This window comes from Filicampus tigris, chromosome 3, assembly GCF_054856515.1.
Source record: "Filicampus tigris isolate MCC_2025a chromosome 3, RoL_Ftig_1.0, whole genome shotgun sequence".
Classification (NCBI taxonomy): Eukaryota; Metazoa; Chordata; class Actinopteri; order Syngnathiformes; family Syngnathidae; genus Filicampus; species Filicampus tigris.
Window position 1 is genome coordinate 15,059,315 of NC_141219.1, and position 25,703 is coordinate 15,085,017.

Below are 25,703 nucleotides of genomic sequence, written 5' to 3' on the forward strand. Positions count from 1 at the left end.
GCTGTGAGGACCGCTCAGAGACTATGGACAGGCTGGATGTGGCTTGCAGGCCATACTTTGCTCAAAGGTCACCTAGGGTCAATATCTGTTCATGTGCCTGGCAGTATGTATAACTTGGTGAATACAGATTAATTGTACCATCCGCCATCTAGAGGAAGAGCATTTAATTGTTTCCTCTGCCACTTTAAGTCACTGGCATACATTATTTGTAGTTAACAAAAATAATGAAAAACTGAATCAAACTGAATAATTCTCATCACTGATTGACTCCATCTTATACAAAACAGCCACTATAGAAAATGGATATTTAGAATAAAGTGACAAGGTTGCAAGCAGAATCCCTCACATTTATTCAATAAACTATATACAACTCCACATGTATAGAATATGTAGAACAAACAAACTTACAAACAAAATTTATAAGAAGTAAAGTGGACTTAAATCAACTTTAGCTTTTTCATTGTCCTCCATCGGTCTTTAAGATGGACATTTGTCCTGTCAGCAAACGAATAATACGACTTAATTTTGGTCCAGTTGCCCTCTCCAAATTTCTTTACTCCCTCCCTGAGCTTCTGGCTTTCCTCTTCTGTCCACTTCTGTAACACAACAGGCAATTTGTATATTTCTATTAGTGCTCAGCCCGATGTTCATTAATAACGAAGCACAAAAGTGTAAAAATCAGTTTAATTCTTTAGATTGATTTATTATTATTATTATTAATTAGTTATGTCGTTATTATGTTTTTATAAAGCACAATTAGAAACTAGACTGAGCTATGGATGTAAATTTAATAATTCCTCATATAGTAGTCTCACTGAAAGTACTCCAAATGAGAAAAAAAAAAAAAAAAGACAATGTGTCAACGTTGAGGGCAACATTTTTGTTTGTTTCTAAAATAAAATGCTTACCCTTTTCTTCATTGTTGATAATGAACTCTTGTCAGGTGATTCTAATTTAAGAAAAAAATGGGGGAAAAAAATTACACCCAATCCAATAACACGGTAATACCAAATGGATTTTTCCTCTTGTACCACCATTGAAAAGCGCCTCTTCTTCAGTCCAAGTGACTCTGGCCTCCTTGGCATTGCTGTACAACTCCTTCCTGTCAACAAAAGAGGCTATGCTAGAGAAGCAGCATGTTGCTCTGTCTCACTGAAAGAGATCATCTGGTGTGCCGTGAGAAATTGTCCAATTGGGTCCGAAAATAATTTTTCATTTACAACAAATACTGTATCTTTGTTCATCCATCTATACCAGCCATGTCTAGAGACTGGCAAAACTTATTAATGCGCAATCATTTAAAAAGGCAAAGGGAAAGTGACTTAATTTAAATTTGTGGGTAAATTGAGATAAAATCATCATTACTTCAGTAGAAGGAACCCCCAATTATTCAAGCGACAACATTCGCCAGTATTTGCCTTTTCAGATTTTGGGTGAAAACTCACCTACTCGCTATTTATTTGTATTTGCAGAGGCAAAAGCAGTGTCCAAAATGAATATATTGTCTTGCTACTACCTAATCTGTAGGCTATTACAAAGCTTTTTGGGTGGGCGTTAATTAATCACAGATTTTCATACAGTAGGTCTCGGCCCACATTTCCAGCAAATGTATATACTGTACAGCACTTTGTATGAAATGTTGGTGGTGTAACATGAGATTTTCCATTTGTGATTTGATTTGTGCAAGATGTGCATTGGCTCAACAAATGCACCCAAAAATTTCACATCACACCACCAAACAAAACTGCCGAAAAAATGTATGAATACTGAAATAATGATAATTTCGTCTCAAATTACTTTCAAAATGACAGAAATGTTCAAATTTCACCTACTTTTGTTTTGATTTCAAACAAAAGCTAAAAGTGCGTAGTGTTCCCAGGGTCAGCAGAATCTCATAAAGTTAACTGAAAATTGAAATAATTAATTGAAGTTAACACACTTTTAAATAGATTTATTATTGGCCATCAGAATTTAAATAAAGCCCAATGCCCATATGCAGAGTATTGATGACCTAGAGAGATAACAAAGATTTAATTGTAATTACAAAAAATTGTAATTGAAAAAAAAAAAACTCAAAAATAATTTCTCAAAGCACATGTTTGACAACCACAGCTATTTAAGATTTAAAAGGATCAAACGGAGAAAAATAGGCCACACCATTATTGGCGTCAACAACGTCAGAACATTTAGCAGTTAGATCATCAAAATGCCACTCTTGGAGCACCATAACGATACCTAATTTATTTTTCACATGAAAAGGAATGTTTCTCTGCTGAAAACTACTGACCATTTTGCACGTGAGAGGTTCTTGTTAGGAGTAGAACTTTTTTGAGGGGTGCGGCATTGAGGATTCGAAGACGGCGAACTGTCCAATGATGAGTCTGTGATTATGACGTCACCTTTATTTCCCATAAATCTGTAAGAAAATTACGATTGTCATAAGGCCTCACAATCAGAAGCAATCCGTCATGGGGCACAATTTGCACTTGCTTGCTCGGAGGGTTGCGGACGCGTTTTTTCACTGGCGATTTGTTGTTCGCTGGAGAATCCTGCACCATGTCAATACTGTCTGATGACAACTCTTCTGATTCAGAGTTATTTCTGCATGTACAAGTGCGTCAACAAAGAGAGGACTGACTGAATTGTAGTGAAGAATTTAACCAAATAAGACAACAAACAAAAAATGTCAATGCTTTTAAGAACATTTGTACTTACTCATCTGGCAAAGCCGGGTTAAGGCGTGTTGTTTGTGAAATTTGCTTGTTAGATATTGAGCTTGAGGATTGTTCCTCACGTTGCGGAGATGCGACAACATCACTAGCCGAAGATCTAGAAGGCAAAAATGTTCACATTAGATCCAACAGTGGTGATAAAGTATCTTCACAGCAAGTTACTTTAAAATATGAAGTCATTTGTTATTTACCGTAGTAAAACACTCACTGAAACGTGTTTATATTTTATCATTATTAACATTATAATGGTCATGGGTGGGCATTTTTTTTTTTGCCCAACTGTGCGTAAACTTTATTTTTGGACTGCCCCTCATTAATGAGCCCCGTTCAATTTATATGACTTATATTTTTTCAAGAAATTTCAACAGTGTGTATGTAGTAAAGCTTACTTTTCAATGGGGTATACTTATTTATGTTGAGCACTATTGTTTTTAAAGTAATGGGAGATTGTATCTGTCAATGTCAAATTCTAAAAGCAGATGTCATGGTCGCCACGGTTAATCAACAATTTTTGATCAGTTACTTCATTCATGAATAAGACCGTCCCTGAAACTGATCTTAATCTAAATATTCATGTACACATGCTATTGCATACTACCGGTAATTGGTTTTGTTGACTTCATGTTGTCGTGAGAAAGAGAAACAGAGTGGGCACAAGTCAAGTTCCAAAAACAAATATACCCGCTCTTTGTCAATGTATGTGTGGCTGGTCGAGGTCTCTTCAGCGGGACTGCCTCCGCGTCAGTTTGATGGGCTGAAGTTTGCGACCGCGCCGGCTCATCTGATCTGACCGCAGTCCCCTGCTCCTGAGAAGAAGCCGCACTGTCCGGCTCCATCACCATCCTCGGCAAGTTGTGAAGTTGCAGTTTCCTCACAGAGACCCTCGCTCCTTTCCTGGCTGTGTTTTGCGTTGAACCCGTCTTGGACGGAGAAGGGGCATCTGTTTGTGTGGGAGGGGTGGCCGGGGCAGCTTCAAGGGGGCTGCTAGAGTTTCTCGGGAAAAGCTCTTCATTCTCAGAGTTTTCACTTGCGTCCCCCTTGTCAGGAGTCGCGAGAGTCGCTTCATTTTGAACTTCTTCCTCCAGCTGACAAAACGGTATCATGACCCCATCTTCAGCTAAAGCCTGGTAGGCAATCTGCAGTCTCTCCTTTGGGATCACTGAATGGTCACTGGAAGTTGGAGGACAACAATGTGGAGTTTAGTGAACACATTGGAAAATAACGGCCAATAAGACATTGCCTGATCATGAAGTAAATACTGTAAATCCCCGTGAATAACGGCGGAGCACGTAGAGACGTCATTGCTGGAACCAGAACCTGCCGCCGTAGGTCCGTGTAGTTTTCGCTGAGTTTTCAGTCTCATGAGACCTCTAACATGTTTGATTTTTTTTCACCTCGCGAGGTTAAAAAACAAAACGTCACGGTGTGTTCTGAATTTTCGGCTGCCGTCGTAACGTGCGTGTGGGAGTCGGGAATTGTTTATGTGGGAGAGTGCGGCTGATAAATATGAGTGTGTGTGTGTGTGTGTGCTAATAGGCAACCTGTCATGTGTGAACCCCCACAGCAGTGTGACAACGCAATGTTAAAGGTTGAACAAACATTCCGTATTTGGTATCTCCTGAAGTGATTTCGGAGGTACAAGTATTCCGTCCGACGCTAGCGATATATTCTAATTTAACTGTTTTTTTTTTTAGAAAGAATTCACGTTACTTGTTTTCAATTGCTTAGCTGCAGGTATTTGCTTTAGATTGATTTCATTTGTTTGAACTTAACATCTTGATGTTATGTTAATGTGACGTAAATTCTATATCATCGCTGTCCTGTGAAAAACACTTATGTCCATTTTTTTAAAAATTGTTTTTACGTGAATGGTGTTTCCGCGTTACAGACAACGCATTAACGGGAAAATGTAAAAAAAAAAAAATTCCAAAATTGGACACGAGTGTTTTTCACAGGGCAGTGACGATATTCTGTTTAAAAATAAAATCGATTGTGTACAGTGAACCTGTTTACGGCCCAAACATTTTGAAAACATAATCCACGGTAATCCCAAATGATCGATGAAGTTTACCATATCAGCAGCTGGACGTTAATTTGCGCACCAGTGGGGGGGCCACATTTATCTGGCTCATCAGCAGTTGTTGTGCCCTCGCCGCTTCGAGTGTCACGTTCAGTGATGAGCTGTTTTGCAATCTGATACAAAGAGAAAAAAATCTATGTTTGGGTTGACTTCTTCCCCTTTAATCCCAGGAGGGAAAACTGAATTCACACTTCATCATATTTTGAAGCGGAATCACACAGGTGGGGATGCAAAGAGAGGGGTTGTTCAAGGGAACATCCATAGCTGTAAAATAGAAAATTATCATCTCTCCGAAAATTAGTAGACATTTTTTTAGGGACTATCCCATCATAGTCTCAGCAAAGGTGTATTGTAAACACAGAAATGCACAGGCAGTGGTTTTAGATTTACTTCACTGTGGGACCTTATTTTAAAAACAATTATATTTTAGCTTCCAAAACACAGGTGCCCTGTGAATGAAAAGTAGAAACAATAAAAAACCTTCCCGATATCTCTTATTCGTTTCCATGCCGACAAGGCCTTTACAGTATATTACAACATGAGACCACATTGCAAAGCAGTAAAAGCATCACGACTCCACGAGTCTATGACATTGACGTATACAAGACACGGAGATCCCATGTCTGGTGTTGAGCACATACCTTGTGAAGAAAGGGAACAGAGAACGGGCAAAATTTCCAGCAGAAAGCCACGATCTGGCTCTTTAACTGTTTGAAGTCCATTTCCTCAATTACTTTGTGCTTGTTGCTTCCCCGACTGATGAGCTCCATGAAAATCTTTTTCTAAGGAGCAAAATTTTCGTTTATTGATTTTTTTTTAACATTACAAGCTCAACCTATGATGTAAAGAAAATGAATCAGGAGTTGTATTGCAAACATGGCAGTTTCGAAAGAGAAATCACCTTGGCAGCCACTGATTTGGGCAAATGACAGAGCACCTCTTTTGCTTTGTCAAACTCTCCGTTCTTGATGAAAAGCTTCACGATCTGAAGTTAGAGACACAAAATACAACAATGCTCATCTTACATCTAAATGTTAAATTCAATCTGGCTTTGTTATTCAAGTTGAGAATGCCTGTTTAGTTTTTACATTGAAACATTATTAAGAGCAATACGAGGTTTTAAAATTGAAGGTTAAGGACTGAGGGCTGAATGATTTTGAAGAATGGAATTGTGATCCCTCCCCATAGATCCCTGCGACTTTTAATGCGATGTGGTTTCATCATGAATTTGTACTGATGAGCGTCAATCTGACGATAGATTAACCCGTAGTCTTGTCACATCATGATCCGATCAATGAAATTACCAACGACATCACAGTGGACTAATTTAATTGTCCGAGTCCCCCTTCATACTGAATATTCATCAGCCATTTGCGGTTGCAATGTGCACGGAATAATATGGTCATTTTGTAATAGACAAAAAGAACAGTGTTGAAAAATGAAGTGTTCAATGTGCAGGGATGAATGGGAAAGAGGCTTTGATGGTAGTTTGTAGTAGTTGAGTTTTGGTCGTTGAGTACAAAGTTTTGAAATCAATGAATAATCTTTTTACTAATCGCAATTTCAATATCAATAAAAAATAATCATTATTTTTTCCTTAAATCACCTAGCCCTACACTTAGACTTGCAGTTTTTTTTAGCGTTCACTTCACAAAAGCGTACAAAACAAGTGTGGTGTAAACCTAAGTCAGGAATTTATAAATCGAACTATGAAAAAACACTAACAACTCCGTGGCTTCATCACTTTACCTTTCCATGTTTCAGGAAACAATGATATGTGAACATGTGGAATGCACTTCTTAACTCATTCGCTGCCATTGACGAATTTATTTGTCTTTTCACAGTCCAGCCATTCAATCCCGAGAATTTATTCCGATTTTTTTTCAAATGATTGGGTAAAAGAGGGTCTGAAAATGTTTGGCAGTGAATGAATTAAGAACTGAACTCATCCAGACACTATATAAATAAATGAAATGCAACGACCAACAAAAATGAAGCATAGGATGCTGTTCCCCCCTCCCAAATTGCAGCAAAATTGCAATGTCAATTTCAATTTGATTCATTGTTCAGCCCCACTTAATACAATTGATAAATGTTTTGATGGCGACATTTTGACCGTGGAAGCGACTTCTTTTCTATTTCCATGATTTCCTATGGGAAAATCTGTTAGCAACAAACAAATTGAACCAACGGCTATTGTGTGAACTTAATGCACTTCTATAAAGTATTGGTTATGCATATATATTCATAGTGTGCACTTCACATACCATTTCCTTCACTAAGATGCAAACCTCTGTCAAGTCCTTTTGTGAAACATCACTCTTCCCACGGAGACTCTGCAGCTGCACAAGGGCTGATTCCAAAGGGGATAGTGAACCATTTTTCTCAAAAGTCACATCTGTAATGACATATATAATAATTGCAGAGTTTGGCCACAACGTTTGTCGGATAGACATAAAAAATTGTAAGTCCTTAACCAATTTTAAAAAAGTTAGAAGACCCTTCAGATAAGGAAATATTGCCATGCTCTTCTACCTAGTGTGTGGCGTACTCGCGGTGACGAATACAGCATGCCACATCACACACAACAATATCTGGCGTAGTATCAAAACTGACCTCTGAGAGGCAGCACAGTGCCAAAGGGCATCTAGACTGCCAGAAATACAAAGAAGAAAAAGTTGTAGTAGAAATAAAAGCTAGTTTTACTCTTATCTTATATCGTAACTACATTGATAGTAACGTCTTTTTGTCAATTTATAGAGACATGTTATATAAACAATCAACTAATGTTGCACCAAGTACCATTAGCAATATCATGAATTTAGGGGGGGCAAAAATAACACTATACAATCATTTCCAAATAGATTTCCAAATTTCCAAAATAGTTTTACTTGGGAGGGAGGCTCAAAACCTGATACAGGGTCACAGTTTTGCCAGAACGCTGTGCAAATGTGCAATGATTAACTGCTTGCTGTGCAGCAAAGAGTTGCCCACTGTAATGTTTCCGCTTAGTCGCTGTGGACCATTTCAATTGCATTCAGTAGTGTCATGGTAAAATACTCCAATTTGGCCCCATCTTGACAGGATGTGCATATCCTGCTGCATCGGTGCAGATTCATGGCCGTGCCCCAGAATTAATGGATTGCGTCTCACCAAGTGTTTCGCCCTCGTTTACCCGGGAGAGTAACTGCATTACAAAAACCTTTTTGGGCATAACATCACTTGCTGCCACAGGACGGGCCATGATACCTGCACAACACAAAGTAAGAAGAAATGTATTCACATACTGTAGCATCTTAAAAAAACACTTGCTTTGACAGAACAAAAAACTAAATCATAACGACACGTATCTAAACAGACATACACTCATTGTATGTATTGTACTGTATATCACATAAAACCGACTAAAGAACCCAGGCGATGTAAGAACACAAGAGACGCAGCTAAGATTAGGACTAATGTTGTAGGAAGGTAGAAATAAAATAAAATAAAATACGGGTGCGAGGAGGTAAGCTGGAGGGGAAGACATAATCACATAAATGCGAGTCTGCAAAAGAGAGTTTTAATAAGTTATCCAGCATAAGGTGCCTTTTAGACTTTACAATTTCACCCTGCAAAAATTTGACATTTTCCATTGAGATTCACATTCAAGCAGATGTTACACTGTTAGAAATCTATATTGGTTCAGGGTCCACCCTTCTTTTAAAAAAAAAATTAACTGCAAGCAGACAATGTACATGCAAACAGCAAAATATGTGAGCTTGCTTTAATTATTTTATAATTCAGTTAGTTTTCAGTTATTTTTGGAGTGGATTTGTTAGTCTTCACTATTATTATTATTATTATTTCAAAAATGCTTCATTTTAGTTTCGTTCTTAGTAGTTCTAGTTTTTTTTAATACATGGCGTATTTGTGAAGTGCAAGATGGAAGATGGCCATATAGTGAAATACATCTAAAATAAACCCCGAAAGCTCATGTATGAAATTGAGAATTATGAAAACGAAGGACATTTCATTGCCGAAAATGTTTTTTTCCATTTTAGTTATTTTGCTTAGGAGTTAACTATACCTTGGGTATATCAAGGTATCTCAATTATAGCTCTCAAATGTATTTGGAGACATTCGGGTATGTAGCGATTTTACTTTTAACACAATGTAGTTATTTTATAAGAAAGACTGTCGCACATTTAATTTAAAAAAAAAGCATAAAATCAAGGAGACCTCATTGTGCTGCAAATATTCGACCACTTCCTTTTAGTTCCATTATTCTGCTACATTTTCATGATGACTAATTTGCATGAGGACATCAAAGGCATTTACAAATTGTATCCTTACATTCACAGCTTGCGTCAAAATGACGTCACACGTCAAGATGTCGGTCAAGTCGGTGAAAACGAACGCTCCACTAATTGAAAAGCATTGAATTTTGGGTCGTTGTCATCTGATTTGTTGGGATTATTTTGATTTCACAATGTGATGAAGTGTCGTTTGACTACTATAACAATCTGCTTGCAGAGGCAATAGTTTTTTAAAATCACACTCAAGTCGAGAACGAGTTTTACCACTTATGAAGTGCTCACCACAAAAGCACTGCGGTCTTGGTTAGCTTCCATTCCGAACCGTCTAGTCCCACTTATCTTCACTTCTTTTACCCACTTTCTCCAACTTTCACGGTCCACCCAGTATTTGTGGTGTAACCTAAAACGCAACAGGAAGTGCCTATGTGGTAGCATGTAAGAAATTAAAAGATGCAAATAACGGCGCTCGAGTTGCTCTAAACGTGTCGCTTGAATCCCTGCGACAGTAATATGGAACGATAATTTAGTTTCCATTATGTTATGGTTGGACGACAACCGCACAACAACGTCCAAGGCGTGATTTTCTGCGAGCTTTATATGCTGTCACAGGCAAAAGCAATGCCATACGGTGGGTTGTTTTCACCGACTAAGGGGCGTTGCATTGTTGCACAGCAGCTTCTCTCCACGAGCGTAAAAAAACGTAAACATTAGCAACACACACACTAACACCAGGCTGAACTGCTGTATAACGTTTTGTTTAATGACGTTATTTGCGTCATCGAGGAAAGTGATCCAGATATTCAACATGTCACAGCTTCAGGTTTTCAACAAGAAACGTCAGGCAACAAGTTCGACCTTAATAAACCCCAACTAGCTAATCAAAGTTGAGTTGGGCGGCCAAGCAACGAAACAAAGCGAGTAAATTGAGACTTACTTTGGATTACTTGTCTCACTTCACAAAACTCTTCGTATTGGTCTTTGTGAAACAATTGTAACGCCAGCGATATGTAATAATCCACCAGCCAGCGGTTGACGAGAGACTCTTCTTTATGTTGGTCTTCCTCCGCCATGTTCGCAGCACAGCAACGTAAATCCGTTGCAAGGAAGCGTCTGCGTCTTCGTAGTTCGTATGTGTGTGCGCAAAGCGGGAAAAGTCTTGTTTTGCGTGTTAACACGACTAATACGCAAACTGCAAACTATAAGGAAAAAAATATAATTCCTCAAACAAAGATAATGCCACCAACTATGAGAATTTTTGGGTTGTACTGTTAGGGAAACAATCCAAATGAAGAGATAAGAATTGCCTGAAAGATTGGGAATGTGACTTTACAATTACTTCCGGGAGAACCTTTACCGATCTTTTAGGGCACATAATTCAATGGAGCGCCCCTACTGGTTTGGAGAGGCTCGGCACTCAACGAACCACTGTTAATTGACGTCTCGAGTTCATTACTTGGTGTGATTAGATTTGGCAAGTAGAGACTAGGTATTTTTTCCCGGCTTTGTCAAAAATACTCTCTGTAAACCCTTTATTTATGAATAACCTCTGTCATATGAAAAGGGAAAGACTCTGAAAGACTTAACTTGGATGTCCTCATTTAAATGTTTATTTAAAATGACATTAAGCATGACATAAGATTGACACATATATTTAATACTAAAAAAAACAAAAAAAAAAGAAACCTCAAAACATTCCATATATACCATGACCATGGAAAACCTAATACGCTCATAAGCCGAATAACTTGTTATTGGGGGCACATTTTTCAGTAGAAAGGGGAAGAAACTTTATTCGGCATAGTGTCCGGGTGACACAATCCAGTGACGTCACTGTAGTGTAATGCAGGGATTAAAAAAACAATCACCAATACTTCTAACAATAATAAATCACACCTTGTGGATTCTGCTAAGAATCCATATTGTCACCTTCCTAAAATAATGGCCTGTGTAATTTGTTTATTTCAAGAAAACATTAAAAAAAAACTGAGATACGTATTAATATATTTCTAAAAATCCATCCATTATCTCAACTGCTTATAAATTATAGATAAATATATGTATCATTTCAAAATTTCAGGCGTATAATTGAATGAAGGCAAAACATATATCAAAATGTCTTAAAGCCATTATTTGAAGGTGACGATATGTTGTAATGTTTACATCATCAATGTAGTCACCACACAGCATTGCCCTACTCTATACAGCCAAGTTCATACCCAGCCAAAATTATCTGACCATCAACTGTTTGACAAGCTCAATATAAGAGACAATATGCCGCTGTACTGACACCCACTTCTGTTGAAATTGTTTCATTGGACATTGCGAGATCATTATAAATAAAGCTCTTCAAGTGGAGTGGCAAACCTTTTCCTGAACGGCATTATGAGCATTAATGAGCTGAATGTTTTGGGGCTTTTTATAAGAGTTCCTCTGAGGTTGTATTTGTTTTCAGAATTACATGGTGGGCCAGATCATATTCTCTTGTGGGCCCTCCACAGGTTTATATGCTTATTGTCATCCATCTTGCAGTCAAAAAGTGATAGTGGATTCATATATTCGACTTATGCTTATCTGACCTTCATTCCTATTTAAGTTGCACCACTTTGGGCCTGATACATTTAAGAGATGTCCTGAACAACTGCAAAACATTGATAAAAGATAAAAGGTAAGACTGTATCAGATCAGATGTGACTGCATCAAATCAGAACAAAATGGTGCTAGCACAGTAAGAGAAATGAGGTCTACGTTAATAAAAGTCCCCTGATAGCAGTTTGTTCTGTGTGCCAGTGTTTTTACATTCATCGCATAGCATCCATATAACAAACCATTTCTAGTGTAAACAGTGAGGAAGAACGACGCCTTCCCCAGCCAACCACATAAGAGAACAAGTCCAGCACAGCCAACAACACTTGAATGAGTGACCTTAAAATCTGAACTCAAGCCATACTTATCCAGTGAAGAAAAAAAAAAAAGAAAAAAATCCTATTCAGGGGTGTCGAACTCCGGTCCTCGAGGGCTGCTGTCCTGCCCGTTTTCCATCTCTTCCTGCTGCAACACACCCGTTTCAAATGATCAGCTCATCAGCAAGTTCTGCAGGAGCCTGATCGTTTGAATCAGGTGTGTTGGACGAGGAAACCTCTAAGACATGCAGGAGGGCGGCCCCCGAGGACTGGAGTTTGACACCCCTGTAACAGTATTAGGTAGAGACAAATAACATGAGGGAAAGCATCATTCATGTGTAGGAAATCACTTGACAGGATAATGTTGAAAGGCATCAAGTGTTCTAAAAACACTGGAAAAGGTTTGCTTGTTTTCAGGCCTGACACTTCGGGATTAATGGAAGAGGCGAGTTGTTGAACGTACTAAGCAAAAGCAGTTTTGCAATTCAACATTGTGGCTAATGCCAACTGTGCTTGTGGGTCCTCCTCCGCGACATCACACCACATGATAGGCGAGCACAATGCAAAGCTACCAGGTTCCAAAGTTTGCTGCCGCAGGGAGCTTTGCAAGGCTTTCTCAAACGCTCTCACCACTTCACACACACACACCCCCCCCCGCACACACACACACACACACATACGCACGCACGCGCACGGGCTTTCTGGTTTCCACAAGAGGGAGCCACTTTGACAGCAGCTGGGAATGCTGATCCTCTGAGCCATTGTCAGGCCATAGAGCAGCATGTATAAATTCAAACCCGGTTCAGGTAAGTTCAAACTTGACTCCCCCAAAAATTGTCTCCGGTGAGTCATATGTACAATGATAGATATTCATCAAAAAACACATTGTTTATGGACTGGCCCGAGCAACAACCTAGAGATAAATAATGACGCAGAACATAAAACATGGCAAAATCCATTCATCCCTGTGGAAGAAGAAAGAGGCTTGTTACTGACAATCTGGTCCTCCTTTTGCAGCCAGTGAAAAAGTCTCATCGCCCTGGAGCGGCCGAGGCTGATTGCACACATGCAAATCAAAGCAGCACACTTCCACTCGCTTGTGCGTCTGATGTGCTAGACTCGCTCAAGTGTCGTACGAGTAGTGCGTGTCCTTTGTGTGGCTCCTCCATTAAGATCTGCATTAATGCCGCTCGCCCCCAATGTCAAATATTTACTTTGAATCTCATCAGCATGGCAAAAAAACAAAAAACAAACGGGAAGCTGTGTGCGACAAGAGCAGGAGTTGATGGCCTCAAAAGGAACAAAAGACTCAATAAGAGTTATAGACTGCATGCGTCACCATACAAACCAAAAATCTTCCAGTTGTTGGTGAGAGTATGGACAGGCAGTGGAGGTGGCTGAAGTCCTGCAGTCCCACCGGAGCACCTTGTGACCCACACGGGAAGGCCAGCCCCAGGTGAGCTCATGTCCATCCCATCACCTTCTTTCGAGTCTCATGAAAGGCGCGCCCTGCCCTCAGACGGAGAACTCGGAGCCCGGGCGGCGAGCTTGGGTCAAGCGCTTCAGGCGACGCAGACGCAGCCCCGTGAACGGGTTGCACCACAGCAGGGAGGGCGGACCGCCAAACACGGTTTTCATGCCGTCCCATCTGGTGCGACGCTCCCAGGTGGGCTTCTCGTTTTTAAGACGTTCAATCTCCTAAAAAGAAAAGACGCCCACGCACGCTTTTTGAATGAAACGCTCCTCGCAAAGTCATTAAACGATAAGGATACATGCATCGTGGTGACACGAGAGATGGGCATAACAATTGTTAAGCGTTTGGTTGATTGCGTGGAATTGACTGTTGAAGAAGTGGTGGCAAAATGGTGGAACATGGTACAGGACGCATATTTGGGGAGCCTGAACAATGGAAAAGGCAAAAATAATGCTTGCAGCTCCAAAATGAACTATCCAGCTTGGTTGGAAAGGAGGTTTGTCATTATAAAGTCATGCTCACATGGTAAGTAGCGGATACTGACCGTCTCGTCGTTGCAGATGGAGTGGATCTGCGTACCGAACATGACAGCAGTGAAAGTGAGGAAAAGGATGGCTTCGAGACAGAGGAAGATCAGTAGTAGCACAGAAACCCCGGGAGAGAATTCACTGCACTCTGCGAGGGATGAGACAAAAACATGTTTTTTATGTTCCCTAGTAAAAGTCAGATACTCACGGCTTTTTTTCCCCAGTTTTCCTCTAATGATAGTGGCGACATTTTGTGATCACTGTTGCACATGTAATGTAATACATAATATAATATAATGTAATATAATATAATATATAATACAAATCATTTTTTCCCCCCAGTTGAATGACAGAGATGGTGGGCACTTACCGTTCCACTGCACTTTAATACACGTGAAAAAGTGCATGCCACTGAGACCAAGTGCATGAGCGGAAATCAATGCTATGTACATCTGAGGAGAAAGAAACCAGTTCATTAATTTTTCAATTTGAACTTTTTGAAAACAAATTTGTATTTTCTGAGCAATTCATTGCCATTCAATGTTTCTCCATTGAGAGCGTCTGTCCACTTACAGTGAAAAGGACAAAGAATCTCTGATTCTTTTCTCCCACACAGTTATTGACCCAGGGACAGTGATGATCCATCTTCCGGATGCATCTTTTACAAATACTGCAAGCCGGTGACAGAAAATATTTATGAACGATGCCGTGATGCTGATGTGCAAGTGAAGTGTCCTACTGGACGGACCTGCAATGGTGCGCTCTCTCGGGCTTGATACTGCAGCACTTTGGGCACTTGTAGATGACCTCACCAGGCTTCAGCTGCAAGGTCTCCATGTACTCCTTGGTTGCATTGCCTTTTGGAACTGCACCCTACACAATCAGCGGGCAGACAGATGACAAACTTGAATAGTACTCAGGAGAGCCCAGACTTCCCCCAAGGCAAAAACTATTAGCAAAAGAGAAAGGAAATTATAGTGGGAGAGCCATATTTGTGGTTTCTGTTTGTGATTTCCAAAAAGTCTGTGTGCACTTCCACATACACATAATTTCTACTTACCGGATCCGACAACATGGTGCGCAGATGTGAAGCCAGAGCGAGCACGGCGAGGGCGTTGAAGGTGGCGCCGTTTAACAAAGAATACCAGAAGTTCTTGGCGGGCAGCAGCATGACAAAGTTGACGACAAATTCGGCATAGAGCACCAGGAACCAGGTCATGCCGGCGCACACCATACCGCAGCTGTCCTGGATGAACCACAGCGTGCGGTTCCCGGCCGTGTGGTCGGCGTGGGTGCCGCCGGCCATCACTCCGGCCGCCAGGCTGCCGGACTCCACGTCGCTACCCGCTGACAGCAACGGGTGGTGCTGCTCCATATCTCGCAGTCGGTGGTTTGAAGAGTGCATCCTGGCCTGTGGAGGGAAACGAATGCTTTTGGAGCAGATTGGATTTTGCAAAGAAGTTGAGCCACAAAGGTTTTAGAACAAAGTTTGATGGACTTATGAGACCAAGATTAACCTCTACCAAAGTGATGCAAAGGACAACGTGTGAAGAAAGAAAGGATCTGCTTATGATCCGAAAAAAACAAGCTCGTCCGTCAAACATTGCGGTCATGTCATGGCTTGGACTTGCATGGCGATTGCGTTCACCATGCGATAAAATCAGGACTTCTGAACTATTGTCTGATATTCTGATATCTTTTTTCATTTGAAACCCAGATGTCTTCAGTGTACAACAAAGAAATTGAACTTGGCGTTCCAATACTTTTGGTGGGCACTGTATCGCTTGTGACACCAGTCCTGGATCATTTCTGACACCTAGTATCTTGGATTAAATATTACAAATTGGCAAGAGGTGTCAAAATTAATCCATTACCAAATAAATCGACAACTACTTTAATAATCACCGAGTCTGTGAGGAATTTGAAATTCCGACAAAATGGCCAGAAAGTCTTCTTTGATTAGGTCGTCATCCTCAGGTGCAATGATTGATGATGAACACACTTTAACACGCGTATTGGGATTCATCACTTGAGATTGGCCTCAGTTCGACATCTTTCTAAAATGTGGATACATGGCTTATTGATAACATTGCCCATACACTCATCTGTCACTATCTTAGAGCAGATTCTCCAAAGCCCCCCAGAGGGTTTGTGTCTGTGCAGGAGACAGAGAAACCAAAGGTTCCTCTTGTATGTATAAAGAATGTGAAGTTTGCAACAGAACATTCAGGTCCAACTCCACAATGGTGGCAGCTTCACGATAAATCAATGTGCCTCTTTGTAAGTGATCCAGCAGCACAAGTGCATGAGGCGCTAATGATCCTTGTTACTGTCTGCTGTCTTACATCATTCACTGAGACTCTCTCAGACCAAGACAACAAAGCAACACAACATTGGCAATTTGGCAGAGAACCTGAAGCCTTTTCTGAGCAATTTAGCAAAATACATTCATCTGTCTATTCCCAGATTCTCAAAAGGTTTATTGGGTTACAGCTACAGACTGCTTTTAAGCCCTTCTTTGCTTTCACCTTGTATCAATATCAGTACAGCTTCTTTCCATAAAACGCCAACTTTAATCTGATAACTCGAAGAAGTTCAATACAGCACAGTAGAAGCTCCAAATACAGGTACAAACACTTCTAAGTTAACCAAGGTATGGATACAGTTAGGTTCATAAATATTGGGGCAATTGTCATCTTTTTGGTTCTAAACACCATCGCAAATAATTTGAAATGAAGCAAACCAGATGTGCTTTAACTGCAGACTTTCATCTTTAATTTGAGGTTAATTACATCCTAATCAGGTAACTGGTGTGGGACATGGAAGGGACATAAATGGAAGGGACAAAAATAAATAGGACAATTGGCTACTCAGCTTTTCCATGGCCAGGTGTGTGTTATTCCCTCATTATTCCATTTACAAGGAGCAGATAAAAAGGTCTAGAGTTATTCTCAAGTGTGCTATTTGCATTTGGAATCTGTTGCTGTGTAAACTCTGAATATGAGATCCAAAGAACTGTTGGCCCAAAGAGGTATTTTTAAGGCAAAGTGGAATGTTATGCATTGGCAAGTCAATCACCTGACCTGAATCCGATTGAGCATGAGGACAACTATTGCCTCTGTTAAGCCATGTTTAACTCTGTGAATGGGTTTATTTTTTTAAAATATTTTCAACCTACTATTTTTTAATGTTTTTTTATTTCTGCGTGATAAGACTGTCAGCTAGAGCAGATACTTAACAGCTTTTGTGAACGAAAGATTTAGATATTCTGCGTAGGTGCATCGGCTTGTGCTCTTTGAAGGAGTACTGAGTGAAGATGTAGACTGCTGCTATAATAATAATGATGATAACAAGATCTTAGATTAACTGTATAAAAACTAAACTGAATCTATATACTATTGCAAGAAAAAGCATCTAAATCCCTTGGAATCTCCCGGACCCCTGCACAAAACGGCCACACACACAGATGGCCAATGTGATAAGATCCTCATCCAAGCCACAACAACATAAAACCCAAGTTGGCCCAGACCAACATCACACAAACAACTACATGCCCCCTCATGCTTCCACTAGTCATACCATGCAAACATTCCGCGCAGTTTGGAAAATGTACGCAAAACCCAATGCTGACGACTTCTCTAAGAGCGACTAGTCGGACAACATAGATTTCAATTAGTGCAATGAGATTGGAGGTGTTGGTTGAAGTTGCCCTGCCCTATTAGAGAAAAAAAAAAAAAAACTACATGCACTTCTCGCTTTGCGAGTTAACATCAGACTGGCTAGCTGGCAGTCAACATTAGTATTCAACATTATTGTTCAACATTACTGGATGGTTTCAATTTATTGTTGTGTGAGAGAGTTACTGTTCAAAAACAAACAAACATGACCTGAAGTGCATCAGCAAAACAACGTTCATTACATGTCATCAAGTTAAAATATTGTTTAAAGATTATGAAGTGCTGATATTAGAATATTGTCTTATAAATGACACTTGATAATGTAAAAATGTAAAAGAAAATCTTAAATACTGTTTCAAGGTGATGCTGGTGACAATGGACCCTTAAAACGAATAATTCTAAAAATATTTGATCTCAATAGGACATTTTGTTTTGAAGTCTGAAGAAATCAGAGGTCAACCAGTGTCGACGGACAGATTGCTGTCTTTGGAGGGTCCACGGTACAACCAAAATCTTCATTGTTAAATGAATATCTCTTCAATCGTGTCAATTGGAAATGGTGCCAATGGAGCTAATGTTTTGGCTGACCAGAGAGTGCAGGAGACGTGACTTACAGCAAAACTGGGCTACTCCTTCAGTGTCCCAACTGAGACTTTTTGACACTGGACCAAACTTCAATATAGGAATACTATGACCATACATCTATGGTGCGGAACCACAATGTTTTAATATTGAACAAGACAAAGTAGCAGTGTAAAGGAGGGGCGGGATACTCTCCACTACTTCATGGAGTATTGATCCTTCCTGTTGTCATTAAGAGGGGGGCGTGCCGTTAAAGTAACAGCAGCTGGTCCTCCAGCTGTCCACTGCTCCCAGTTAAGAGGGCACCACACAAAACTTGGGCAAGGCAAAGCTGCTTTATTGGTATCGCACATTTCATTCACAGAACAACTCAATGTGCTTCACACAGCCAAGACACGACACCTACAAGCATTTACAAACACGGCAGTTAACAACACGCTGAAGCAAAGCAGAGAAAACAAAAGCATCTTACAAAATTACAAAAACAACATACACTGGCAACATTAAACACATCAACAGAAAACTTTAAAAAACATTTAAAAGGAAAGTAAAGAAATAAGAGTAGGTTTCTAAAACAACTAAACAAATAAAATGGAAAATGATTTGAAAATGTCTTGAAGAACTGAATGAAAGGTATGGGAAAAAGCAAAGTTTTTCACTTGGATTTAAAAGCATTGACACTCTGAGCTGACTTCACGTTGTTGGCATCTTATTCCAATTGTGTGCAGCACAACAGCTGAACGCAGCTTCGCCGTGTTTAATTTTAACTCTGGGCTCCACTAATAGAACCAAGTCTGCAGATCTCAGAGAACTACTGGGTTTATATTTAATCATCGTTTCCTAAAAGTATTCAGGACCAAAACCAATCAGTGACTTATAGACCAATAATAGAATTTTAAAATCTATTCTGCAGGTGATCAGCAGCAAGTGTAAAATGCCTTTAGGACTGGAGTAATATGATCTGATCGCCAATGTCACGAAAGTAGCACAATGACTTTTGAGTTTGAAAAGTCACCTTACATGAAGTCATTTTGGGGAGACTTCATGCCGCTTGGCATCAGTGATGTAGCACAAAACAATGGTGCAAACAAATTACATTTAAATATCCTCTCTTAAAACAACTAAAACCTAAAAAAAACAAAACATTAAAAAATCCACTTATTGCAGTAACCAAAGAAAGACCTAAAGGGTCATGAACCAATTCCACACACAGCACAACATCGTACAAGTAAAGCTAGAGCATTTTAGCTACACTTTTAGGAGGTTGCTTCACATTCACTCACAAATAAAATCCCACTTCGGTGTCATGCAGAATTGACCAACTTGTCTCATATTGAAATGATCAAATCTCAGGTCCACGGCAAATGCTCATTTTACAGACATTACAAGTCGCTGTTGCCGTATTGTCACAATTAATACTTGTTGGAATACAAACGGCCACGGCTCCTTGAAGTGCAGCTATGGTAAGTGTCAAGTGATATTTTTAATCATTGTTTTATTTGCACAAGCACTAATGTAAATACCGTACATTTGTACACAGTGTGGTCGGATGTGTGGACCGCTGCGGCTACACTGACGAAAATGAAATATCTATTATGACACTGGTCAGCTTCTCTACCACCAGGCGTTTAGTGTTTTCTGGGAGAAACACCGCAGTATGGCTGATCTTTCCACAGTAGTTTCCTATGTATTTTACTCAACTGTGTATTTTGGCTTTGTTTTTTCTTTATACGGTACTCTTGAGTTTGTTGCGTGGCTGGTCGTATCAGTGTGAAATTGCAAATGATCAAGTTGATGGCTATTCATTTTTAGTACGCACATTTCCGATAGCTAAAATTAGCATTATCATTTTGATTTGAGCATGGAAAGCTACTTACTAGTCCAGCAGGAACAGAGCTAATACAGCATTGGTCAGAAATCCCTCCTCGTCTTTGAGCTCACACCGACAAGTGAAAGCCGGGCCAATGTTGATCCTTGAACGTTCTTTAATTCGGGTAGACTCCCTTTTTCTTTTTTTTGTCTCCTCAGTCAAAACTATTTGTTTCTTTGGTTGTTTTGCAGCTTCTGCCTTGACATCAGTAATTGCAGGTAGACGTGAGAATCGACTTTGTAACGAATGGAGAAAGGGGGGAAGTGGCGTATGTCATAAAGCAGTCAGCACATTTGTAGTTTTTTTGTGTGGTAGGGTTTCTACTACTGTCGTCAATGATGCTTAGTGCAAGTAAAAGTGATACAGGCCCCCTCAGGCCATGACAAATGTACCATTCAACCTGTTGATGAACAGTCGATGTTTCATCAGAAGAGTTATGAAATTCGCCCTTCGCCCACTCAAATCAACTATTACACACACTACTCCTCGACCCAGAATAGAATCAAGTGTACAGCAAAATGAATGAATGAGTAACATGTTGAGGAAACGTTCTGTCATCAGCATTTCGACACAGGCTCCTCCTACTTGGTACTGACTGCAAAACCCAAGGAATGTCACTCTTCAAGCTTTGACACAGCAGATATGCTGACAACATGGTGACGGGCAAAGACAAAAATGAAGGATTACCTACCTAGTATGTTCCCTCCTTACAATAACATGCTTTGACGTATGACTTCAGGATCAACATGTGATTTGGAATATGTATGCAGATTGGCATGAAGGTGGAAAAGGGGATACCTGAAAGATATACACACAGAAAGGGTTACATTTTTCTTGAGCAATTACTTCACTGGGGTCATCGGTGAGCTGGAGCCTATGCCAGTTTACTTTGGCGAAAGGCAGGATACACCCTCGAGTTGTTGCCAGTCAATCGTAGGTCACTTACAGACACACACATTCACACCAAAGAAAAAAATGGAACCATAAACAAATTTTAAAATGCATGTTTTTGCAATGTTGGATGAAGCTGGAGGACCCGCGGTAAACCAAAGCCGACTCAATAAATCTCCACCATGCTGCCATGGCTAAAATCAGAGCTGGGCATTTTACAAAAAATCTGTGGTCCGTTTATCGCCTTCCGCCGTCCATTTATCCACCATTTTGTCTGGCTGGACCAAATAGTAACCAACCCCCCACTCCGCTGGGCAAAATTTGAAATGAAATACTTATCGCGGCATGGACGCCTGACCGCGGCCGTACTAAACGCATCTCCTTTTAGCGGCTTCTAGGAACCTTTTGCACCTTTATGTACCGTTGAGGATCTACTGCATTTAAAGGAGATTATTTAGTCCAGGGGGGTTTCTCACTGCGAAAACAGAAGATTACATAGACGGAAAAAATAACCTTCCGACTATGCTAAATCCGAAGACTATGCTTAAAGTTTCCCATCTATCGTTTATCGCCTACACAATGGGCCACCGTCATAGGCGGATAGGCGGACTGGTCCGTCACAGGGGGAATACCCAGCTCTGGCTAAAACAATGATATTTAATACACAATAGAAGTTAACGTTGGATGTACAGCATACCGACATTGTTCAACCCTCACTTCTCGTAAGACGTTTATTTCCTTCCAGTCAGGTAGCTCAAGGTCGGCAAGTAAATTGGCTGAGTGTTTTTCCACACCAATGACGACTATTTTGGAACTGTTTTGACGCCGACCGACTTCCGTCTTTGCGATTTGGACGCCCACGCCACACCACTACAGCAAGGCAACACTGAGGTTGGAGCCCCTCCCCTCATCGACCAGCGAGTAAATCACCATCTTCTCATTTCCCATCTTGTCTGGGCAAATGCCCATCTTGTTGATGCTAAAACAATTGCTGAGCTACCCACGGTGCTACACATCTAGCCGAGTTTCCCTACTTGTCTAAGTGACAAGTGTTAAGATGCAGAACGAAAACAAACGTCCGGCGCAAAATGATAGTAGCTTGACACTCCATAATGCTACCGGGCAGGTGGCTACATACCGCTAGCTAACTAGCGAGCTGCCTCGCGAGCCTCACTACCACAGCATGCGCGCGATGACTACGAAAAACAGACAATTTTCCATCGACGTACCTTAATATTGCTGACATAGTCGTTCGGGGACGTCTTCTAAATTCATTTTGACCGCTTCACAATGGGTGGACGACTGCCGGAGCTGAGGCAGGGGTAGCGAACACATCCCATCAACCATTGTCGGAGCTTCCGGGATTCGGTTCCTCTTCGCCAATGGGTGAAAGGAGGGGAACAATGTTTGGCCCAATAGCGCCACCCAATGGGATGTGATACAATTGCAAGTGAAAATGTCCGATAGAGGGCGGTATTGGTCAGTGACAGAGTACGACACGCCCAATAATTCTCTAATTCTGCACTCTCTGCTGTTCCTTAGTTTTATTTACAATATTTTGCTGCGGTTTGGCGAAATAACCACAAGAACTCATTACAGTCATTGATCATTTGACAAAAATACCATAAGGACCATTCATAAAGTAGGACGCATGGAACACACGAACTCACTCTTTGCAAAATCAAATTTATTAAAATTTACAGATATTGTATTAAAAGTATTAAACATACACACAACTAAGTAAAGTTTTTGTCTGTTAATTTGTGGTGTGAAACTGTGGAACAGTATGAACGAGGAACTAAAACAATCTCCAAACACAAATAATTTCAAAAGAAGGTATAAATATTATACTGACTATTATTGTAAAAATGTGAATTATTCTCATAAATTACAATTCCTTTTTCATAACAAGACTTTTTTCACGATTTTGTGATTTTTTATTATGTAGGATATCATAATAATATTTTCTACTTTAATTCTTGTAACTCTACAGATTTAGTTAGATCAAATAATCCCATAACATTCAGACTTTATTTGTCCGTTTTTTTCCTTGTGACATTACAAATATATTGAAAATACAACTGAAGTCTCATAAAAAAAAAATTCTTGTAATATTTTTACTTTATTCCAATGATTCTAACTTTATTAAATTAATGCTTACTCATAACAATATGTATTTTCATAGCATTCCAACATTTTTGTAACACTTCGACTTCATTCTCATGAATGGACTTTTCTCAAAACATGAAGACTGTTGTCATTTTTCCTCATACTGTATTTAATTATTTAGCGTATCATAGTATTTTTTCTACTTAAATTCTTGTACATCTACAGCTTTACTCAGACAAAAGAATCTCCTAACATTCAGAACTACATTCAAAGTTTATTTCTTTGTAACAAATTACAAATGTATTGAAAACGTGTATTCTTACAATTTATGATTTTTATTCCAGTAAAAATGACAACCTTAACTCATAATACAAATGTATCCTTGTCACATTACACCTATATGTTAATATACACTACGCTGTAACTGTGTTTCTCTCCTAATGAGCTATGATACAAAAATGTTTGAATTCTGCCTTTATAAAGATAATAAGGATCCGTTTCAATAGGCAGTGTTACGAGAGGTATTTGTTTAAGAATTGTGAGTGAAGTAGAGAACTGCTCTCCATCACATGGACAGTTTCCAAAATGACCATATTATGTTAAAAAGGAAGATAGAGTTGGTCAGGTCAAGTACGTAATGGACCATTTGGACAATTTTAGCCGATCTTTTCCTGGCATTGCTGCTACATGTCAACACTTGTAGCTCACAACAAGATTAGACTCTGAGATGGCACCAAAATGAAGGGTGAGTGCATTAACTGTCACTGTGCCACCCTTCACCCTGTTGTGAGCATTGGTCCAGTCAGTGATGCGACAATATTGACCTGCAGCAGACCTTTTGCACGCAGGGTCATCGGGACAGAGGCCCTGCAGCTTCACCTCCCCGGCAGGGAGCAGCAGGACCTTCCTGGCAGCGGCCCCCGCCATCACGTGTTTCCCAAGAGTGGATTACTATGAGGCCAAACAAGACAAAGCGGCTTGTCGCCCCCTCCCAAGCCCGACTGCCGCTGCGCAGTGGCGACCCGCAACTTCACTCCAGCTCTGCTCCAGACCCAATATCAGCTGTCTAGTTTTAGAGAGAGGCACAGAGAAATACCACAGCAATCCTCTAAAGCAGATTAAAGGCTGAATCAAGGGACTGAAGCCCTTTCCATTTCCTGGTCTGACAGGCGCACACACACGCTCTCTCTCTCTCTCTTTGCCAAATGAGCATCTGACTGGCAAGTCAAAGGAGAAGTGACAGGCTACCATAAATGAACTTTCCAACATCCCTCATCCATCTTATACCTGCAGTGATTTACTCATCGAAACACCCTTTTAAAAGCAGACACGACATTCAATATCTTTATTGATTGATTTACATTGTTCATTTAAATGTATAATGCACACTAAAAAGACAATGATTGATTGCTGAAAATGAAGGCACTGTTCAACAATCTGAACATACTCATGCAGTCAAATGCAAGAAAAAGTTTGAGGGAGGAATGTACAAACAACATACAACGATTACAAGCACATAGTCTTAATGTTACAAAAATAAAGTTGTAATATCATTTTGTACTATGTTATGAGAAAAAGAACTCTTAACGTCGCAACTTTATTCTTGTATGGTTACATCACAATGATATTTTCATGAAACTATGTATTTTCTTTTTGTAGTGTTTTAATTGTTTTACTTAAAAGTTCCTGTGTTTTTGTATTTCTATGGCTTTTTTCCACATAAAATTTTGACTTTGTCTCTGAAAATTCAGAGTCTCTGAACTGTTCCGCGAATAGCGAAGTTCTGTGAATAATTGATGGTCTCCTAAAAGTGATTATAATTACCGGTATTAATGGTGTTAACTGGTAACCATAAATATAGCACATAGTATCGTCCCAAAACACTTATAAACAGGATTGCAAATGCTTACATTGCTTTATGCTTCAAAATATAGTACAGCCCTGATGCAAGCTCTCTTTTGTCTTGTAATTGTACCTTGATATCTTTCCAACAACAACTTTTGTTCTTGTTTTTCCTGCTGCTATTATGTGTATGTGGAATTCATTGCCTTCACTATGTTGTACGTGTATGAAGCGGTTCAGTCAGACAGTATGGCGTATTCCACAATGCAGGCTTTTACTTACAACTCCAGGCAACGCGACCGTTTGGGTCGGCTCGTCAACACTCGGACATCATCGATGAAAAGCATCCTGTAACCACTATTCCACCATTACGATGTTTTTTCCCATAAAATTCAAGTTACATATTTATTATGTTATATTTTGACCTAATTCTTGCCTATATATTACTGTATTAAAAAAAAAATCAATGTGCATGGCCCTAAGACCCCCGTTTTAATACAAGATTTTGTCAAATACCTTGGTTTTACAAACATAATAAAGTTAATTTATGCTTAAGACTGTCAGAGAGGTTTTAAAGCGGAAATCAACCCAAACATATTTTTTTCAAGAATATGTTCCCAGCAGGCCCACTAGTTGAAACACGACATTCTGATTAATTTTGCGTTTGTGGAATATAAATTAAGCAGAAAAATGCACTTGTTTTTAGCCATTTCTGGGGGCA

General features: G+C 39.9%; 2 protein-coding genes across 4 annotated transcripts; both read right to left on the minus strand.

Moving 5' to 3' along the window:
* Positions 1-326: 326 nt before the first annotated feature.
* On the minus strand, positions 327-10,450 carry terf2 (telomeric repeat binding factor 2). Of its 3 annotated transcripts, none has more exons than XM_086025468.1 (13): positions 10,045-10,450; positions 7,966-8,061; positions 7,104-7,210; positions 5,714-5,797; positions 5,454-5,594; positions 4,804-4,925; positions 3,414-3,902; positions 2,716-2,829; positions 2,491-2,601; positions 2,288-2,416; positions 1,032-1,102; positions 909-949; positions 327-596 (listed from the first exon to the last, which is right to left on the minus strand). In XM_086025468.1, exons 1-13 carry the CDS (start codon positions 10,178-10,180, stop codon positions 438-440), a joined length of 1,800 nt encoding a protein of 599 aa, XP_085881594.1. In that variant the 5' UTR covers positions 10,181-10,450; the 3' UTR covers positions 327-437. The 3 variants fall into 3 exon arrangements, 2 of the variants coding, with proteins under 2 accessions (XP_085881594.1, XP_085881593.1); XM_086025467.1 differs by having other exon boundaries at positions 7,080-7,210; XR_015086117.1 differs by having other exon boundaries at positions 490-596; positions 1,035-1,102; positions 2,288-2,601; positions 7,080-7,210.
* A 244-nt stretch (positions 10,451-10,694) lies between these two features.
* zdhhc7 (zDHHC palmitoyltransferase 7) lies at positions 10,695-22,425 on the minus strand. Its single transcript, XM_086026103.1, has 8 exons — positions 22,261-22,425; positions 20,832-20,938; positions 15,072-15,422; positions 14,760-14,884; positions 14,585-14,681; positions 14,382-14,463; positions 14,029-14,159; positions 10,695-13,708 (listed from the first exon to the last, which is right to left on the minus strand). Exons 3-8 carry the CDS (start codon positions 15,414-15,416, stop codon positions 13,526-13,528), a joined length of 963 nt encoding a protein of 320 aa, XP_085882229.1. The 5' UTR covers positions 15,417-15,422; positions 20,832-20,938; positions 22,261-22,425; the 3' UTR covers positions 10,695-13,525.
* Positions 22,426-25,703: the final 3,278 nt, after the last annotated feature.

Bases quoted from the DNA above. Each gene is read 5' to 3' on its own strand.
- terf2 (XM_086025467.1), bottom strand. From the start codon at position 10,180: ATGGCGGAGGAAGACCAACATAAAGAAGAGTCTCTCGTCAACCGCTGG. The intron at 2,830-3,413 runs GTATATTTGTTT...TTTGCCTTCTAG, and splicing joins CATACATTGACAAAGAGCGG to ATCTTCGGCTAGTGATGTTG. The intron at 597-908 runs GTAAGCATTTTA...GTTGTGTTACAG, and splicing joins TATCAACAATGAAGAAAAGG to AAGTGGACAGAAGAGGAAAG.
- zdhhc7 (XM_086026103.1), bottom strand. From the start codon at position 15,416: ATGCACTCTTCAAACCACCGACTGCGAGATATGGAGCAGCACCACCCG. The intron at 14,682-14,759 runs GTCCGTCCAGTA...ACCGGCTTGCAG, and splicing joins GAGAGAGCGCACCATTGCAG to TATTTGTAAAAGATGCATCC. The intron at 13,709-14,028 runs GTCAGTATCCGC...TTTTCTTTTTAG, and splicing joins CCATCTGCAACGACGAGACG to GAGATTGAACGTCTTAAAAA.